Source organism: Gouania willdenowi, chromosome 9 (assembly GCF_900634775.1).
Source record: "Gouania willdenowi chromosome 9, fGouWil2.1, whole genome shotgun sequence".
Classification (NCBI taxonomy): Eukaryota; Metazoa; Chordata; class Actinopteri; order Blenniiformes; family Gobiesocidae; genus Gouania; species Gouania willdenowi.
In genome coordinates this window covers 32,044,950-32,051,109 of record NC_041052.1, presented here as the reverse complement: position 1 = coordinate 32,051,109, position 6,160 = coordinate 32,044,950, and the positions used below count along the sequence as shown (strand labels likewise).

Sequence of the window (6,160 nt, the reverse complement as noted above, 5' to 3'; positions counted from 1 at the left end):
GTTTCTTTCTTTTTTTCAAAATAAAAGACATTGTTTCTCAGTGAAAATGGCAGGCTAATTAATTAAATAAATCAAGTAATAATCCTGAATAAGATGTTTTATTGTGTGCTTACAGATTATTATTCATTTTTATTGTATTTTATTCCCCTTAGAAGAATGACACATTTTTAGACCCCCCACCGTGACAACATTTCAACAAAATGTGTAATTGTATGATCTGTAGTTATTTGTCTCCGCCTGTTGGACAGAAGGTGAACTGCAGCACCAAGACTACAATGGGGTCAAAAACGTGATTATTTCTGATCTGTTTATTTTGTCTTTTTATAGATTCTTGATGGCGTTTGTATCATTTTGTGCTTTCGGAATTATTTCTTGTTTTTTGCGTTTTCCTTTTGTTTTGTGTGTTTTGTTGCCATGTTGTGTAGAGGGGGCCCCCAGTTGGCCATGTGTGACCTAAACCAACTATTCTCAACTGGTGGTTTGGGACCCAAAAGTGGGTCGCGAACCTGAACTGGGTGGGTCGTGGACAGCTGGTCAAAAAATAAATAATTACTTAATATCTCTCATATTTTATTATGACAGACATGCTGTGAAAGGTATGTTGCACAGGAAAATATATACAGTAGATTTATGTTTGTTTTGTTTTTTAAATTACATGTGTGTTTTCAAACAGCTATTTTTGAAAAACTACAAAAAAAAAAAAGTGGGTCGCGATTTAATGATCATGGCAAAATGTGGGTCCCAGGGTAAGACCAGTTGAGAACCCCTGACCTAAACAATCATGTACTCTCAATACAAACGTTCAGTGGGATACTTGCATCAGGATTGTCGACGAAAAAATAAATAAATAAAATTCCTGAGACAGAAATCATTCATTGTCTCCGATCTGCAAATTCACTTTCATTTTTTCCCATTAAAATATGGTGGTTTATTCATGCAGCTCTACAATAAGTATATTATCTATAGAGATCTATTACAATAACAATAAGTATATTCTCTACAACTTTATTGTACTTTATATCGACAGATATAAATACCTCAATTATTGTAAAACTTTCACAATAAAGACACATAGTTCATTTTCAAATCAGCACTAGAGCTATACTATAATCCTTTTAAGTCATAAGAAGCTATTTTTGCACATTTAATTGTAAACTTTATTATGTCAATAACAGCTGAACTTGCAAAATAGATTCAACGCACCGACAGTCAACTAATAAATCAAGATTGATTGAAAATAGTCAAATAATATAAGTTATAAATCATGAAACACACACATGCATGTATTGTGTGGATGTTTTATGGAAATACAGAGCGGGCAACCTTCAGTATTTGAAATAACATTATTTTTTCTTAGTGTTTTAAGGCTTTTTGGACGAATTATGAAGATGGAAACGTATTAACGAATGAACAAATGTGTATAATCATTACCAATACCAATGAAGACAGATTTATTTGCGGTTTCTTAGCAATTGAGCGTGAAAACACCTTCCGTATCTGGCAACACTGACCCGGATGTAAACGCTGTTTACAAACCGTGATAGCGGTTCGATTTCCTTCAACCAATTTCTGTCAAAATTCTGTTGAAAACCATATTCCCTTGCGAACAAACCGATTTTTCACACTAGTTTTGAAATTATCGCTTCATTAATTCAAGTCTTATTTTTTTTTTACATCGCGTGGAGCGAAAACAACAGAATTTTTGAGGCATTTTAGAGCCACAATGAGGACCGTCCTGATGGTGGCTGAAAAGCCGTCTTTGGCTCAGTCTATCGCTAAAATACTCTCTAAAGGTGAGTACGAACTCAAGCCCGAGTATTAAATTTAACACGTATGTCATAGTTTTACATTGAAATGTCTGGTTGAGCGATTCATTTGTAAATCTGCTGAAATCTCACAAAACGGTGCCGAAATCCTGTCGGTCTCAGCGGACGTTGGACCAAACTCCATTAAAAAAAAGAGTCAAACCAAGTGTTCACGTGTTATGACATCAAAACTTGCAGGAACCCCTAAATATTACAACCCAGCATGACTAGATATAAGCTAGATTACTAGTTCTATACCTCTACACAACATAACATTGTTTTTAATTTGAATTTGGAGTGGAAATTAAATGTTCTTCATGCATATTGTTCTTTTCAGAATCAGAATTCCTTTATTAATCCCAGGAGGAAAATGATTTTGTTACAGCCATAGAAAAAAAAAAAGTCACAAATACAGAATAAAACGTTAACAAAGACGAAAGAAAGAATAAATAAGTGTATAATTAAGTTAAAGACTGTTTAAAAATAGGAATCAGATACACACACATTACAGTAGTAGAAAAAAAGTAGGATTGATAATACTAATAATAATACAATTATATACCAATATGATAGAGATATTTTCAAAAATAATACAAATATGATTTTGATATTTACAACAACTTTTCATTATTTATTCAAGGTACTCGACGTTTTCTTGAATCTACCTTGTAATGGCAAAATACAATATACTAGATAAATAAGTTGTTATTGTTAATACTGTTTAAACATAATTTTCTCTCTTTATAACAAATAATTAAAAAAAAAAAAATATCAGCATTGGTGACCCAAGTCCATCACCTTTATTATGCTTTATAACAACCTGTCGTTGAAAAAGCTCATATAAACCTTGTTAAAATCTCTCCATCACTGAAACAATGAGACACATCTCAGAAATTAAAACTTAAACAAAGACCTCAAGGTTTATAGAACATTCAATAATCTTTCAATCTAAAAAATGTTGCTAGGTTCCCTAAAGTGGGATATGGGTACCCCCAGGGTTAGGGCTGGGCAATGTGGACCAAAATTCATATCTCAATGTTTTTTTCTCAAAATGGCGATATATGTTATAAATCTCAATAATTTTAATTCAAATAAAGTCTTAGAAAGATACAGTAATTCTAGGTTAAATTTGCCGATGCAAAATGCCACACAGGCTAAAATAACACCATGGTGCTTTAAGAATGGTAAAAATGACAAAATAAATAACTTGTGTATCACAAACATGGGCAACTAGCGGCCCCGAAAGTAAATACACAAACTGACAGCAGAAAATACACACATTTATTACAAAAACACAAATTAACAGAAAAATACACAATAGACCAACAACAAAATACTTATTAGGACAACAAAATGCACGGAAGGATTAAAAAAATACCCAATGGGACGACAAAAATACATTGAAAAAAACAAAAATACACCAAAAACCTGCAAAAACGTACAAACAAATGGAGAAATACACAAAAGAACAACAAAAATACACAAAAGTACACAAAAAGAGAGGGGGAAAAATCACAATGGAACAACAGAAATATATAAAAGAACAAAAATAAACAAAAGGACAACAAAAGACACAGAAGGAGAGAAAAAAATACACAATGGTACAACAAATATCCAAGAACAACATAAATACCAAAAAATACACAAAAAGACATCCAAGATTACTGGAAAAATACACAAAAGGGCAACAAAAATACATAGGATAACAAAATACACAAAAGGAGGAAACAAGTACAGAATGGGACAGACACATTTATTAACAAGCAGCTGCACAGTATTTGCCACTTTAGGCTTTTTCTGCTGTAAAGGACAGCACGTGTGAGTGAGTTAAGTAGTGTAGCTTGTTTAGGGGAAGGTCTGGGTTAGAATGCACTCATTAATCCATCTAACTGAGCTTTACATGTTGTTCTGAGAAGTAGTGAAAGCAGCGACTCCTAAAATGAGTATTTTAATACAAAATTTGCGATAAAATGAAAATATATCAATTGGCGATATTGTAACTTTCTATATATCGCCAAAATAGGAAACTTGATATATCTTGAATCTCAATATATTGCCCAGCCCTACCTAGGAGTACACAAACTGTAGGGGGTACTTAGATAAAAATGAAAAACAGTGTGACAACATTGGAAACTAGAATATAAATAGACCAGCAGCAGTCAGGAGCCTCCATGCATTACCACAAATTACACATTGGTCCACGTAGGACTACTTTAATTACTTTAGTGGTGACAGAGAAACAATCTGATCAAAAAAGCTCATATATGACGAGAGCTACATTGCTTTGCACTAGCCAAACGTGCTGTGAAGACCACGAGGCCCTTTGCCACCACAATCTGGTACTTGTGTGAAAGTGGATTATCAGTTTTGACAGACATGAAAAACCAAATACAGAACAAGACTTGTGTGAAGAACGATTCTCAAATTCAGCCAAACATTGCAGAGTTCTGTGCATCCTCTCAACCTCACCCTCTCATTAATCAATTGTAATTGGTAATTCATTACAATTATGACATAATTATAATTGAAATCGTAATTGAAAAATATGTTGCTTTTGTAATCGTATTTGAATTGTAATTGAGTTCAGATAATTGACTTTGTAATTGTAATTGCCATTAAAATTCAATAAAAATTCACAATGTAATTAAAGGTAAAACTGGGGAACCGTATTATAGTTTTATGGTTTAGACATAGACATAGTAAACCATTATTAAAATATGTTTCATTTCAAGTTTATCTGTCAGTTCTCTTGAGGATTGTACTATTAAAAAATAAAAATAAATTAAATATAATAAATTAAAAAAGTTTAATATTATTATTATTATTATTATTATTATTATTATTATTAATAATAATAATAATAATAGTAATAATAATAATGAATTCGAGTGTCAATGATAAATAGCACTTTATCATTGACACTCGAAGCGCTTTACAAAATGAAGGCATTATTCTTTCACTCCACACTTAGTGGTGGTAAGCTACTATTGTAGCCACAGCTGCCCTGGGGCAGACTGACGGAAGCGAGGCTGCCATAGTGCGCCCTCGGCCCCTCCAACCACCACCAACACTCACTCACACACTACATTCATACGTCATAATACCAATACTTCCATTGATTAGAAACCTAACAAGGTAACCAAGAGATAAAAAAAACTAATTAGATGATAGATAATAGTTTTTAGTGTATTTTACAGCTGATTTAAGACATGGGTCAAAACTGACCTGTTTTCATAAGAGATGCTAACAGAAAGCTAACACACGAGGAACAATACGTTTTATGTCGTTATATATTAAAGGCTCAGAAATTGTGATTAATTGTAATTGAACTTTAGTAATTCAGAACACAATTGTAATTTACTTTCTGTGGGAAATGAATAATTGTATTTGTAATTGGACAAAATGTAATTGAGATGTAATTGAAGATGTAATTGTAATTAAAAACATTTAATTGACCCCAATAATGCTAGGGTGTACATGGCTTCAGGTTAAATGTCTTAAGGGGTATGGGACTGGGAGAAGTTGACACCCTGGGAGTTTTTATATTTATCGAGAAGCAAAATTACCTGCTGAGAAAGAGAGAGAGAAACGTTATATACTTATAAGTATGAACACATCATCGTGGGGGATCCTGTATGTGTCATTGAACCATAGACTGTAGAAAGAATGCATTGAATTATACGGACATCACTACTTACCTAGTAGCTAGAGTGGGAATGGAAAAGTTACTACAAAATTACTTTTAGTAACACAAATACCACATGACACATAAAAGTAAAAGTTGAGCAGAAAGTGACTGTTTTCATCTCACGTTGTGCATCGCCATGTTTTTAAGACGTCATTCCAATCGACCCGGGCTGCTTGGATCCTGCCCGAATTCCTGAGTCGGAACTGAAGTTCAAGGGCTGTTTTATCACACTTTGCTGATTCTTTCTGTCTGATCTATCCGGGTTCCGAGTGCAATTGAATGCAGCACTAGTGGACCTGGTGACAAAGTTACTCCCATTTACCCTTTGACCCTGCTCTATGTGCTACAGCTGGTCTCTGGATGGAGTTCCTTCCCAGTCTCAGAGGAAGAGAGAGCATTTTCTGTCCCTAATATGTGGAACACAAAGACTCATCTTCCAGTTTCCTTCTCCCTCCCCTGAAACATACACGACATGTGTGGAAGGAATATGAAACGGCCGCTGCACAGCGTGTCAGAGACAGCTCTGATAGATGTGGAGGAGACTTTTCTAATTTTTCCAGTTACACAGCTGCACGTTAATGTGCCTTCATGGAGGAACAGATCTATTCTTTACACATCTGTGGTGTACTTTGATAAACATGACAGAGTACTGCTTTTAATGTACATG

The 6,160-nt window shown here is 33.9% G+C and overlaps 1 protein-coding gene across 1 annotated transcript in view; it reads left to right on the top strand.

Moving 5' to 3' along the window:
* Positions 1–1,525: 1,525 nt before the first annotated feature.
* Positions 1,526–6,160, top strand: part of top3b (DNA topoisomerase III beta) — a 33,896-nt gene continuing 29,261 nt past the window's right edge. The window contains exon 1 of the mRNA XM_028456562.1: positions 1,526–1,793. Coding sequence (XP_028312363.1) covers positions 1,724–1,793 — 70 coding nt within the window. The 5' untranslated portion in view covers positions 1,526–1,723. The remainder of the gene's footprint in view (positions 1,794–6,160) is intronic.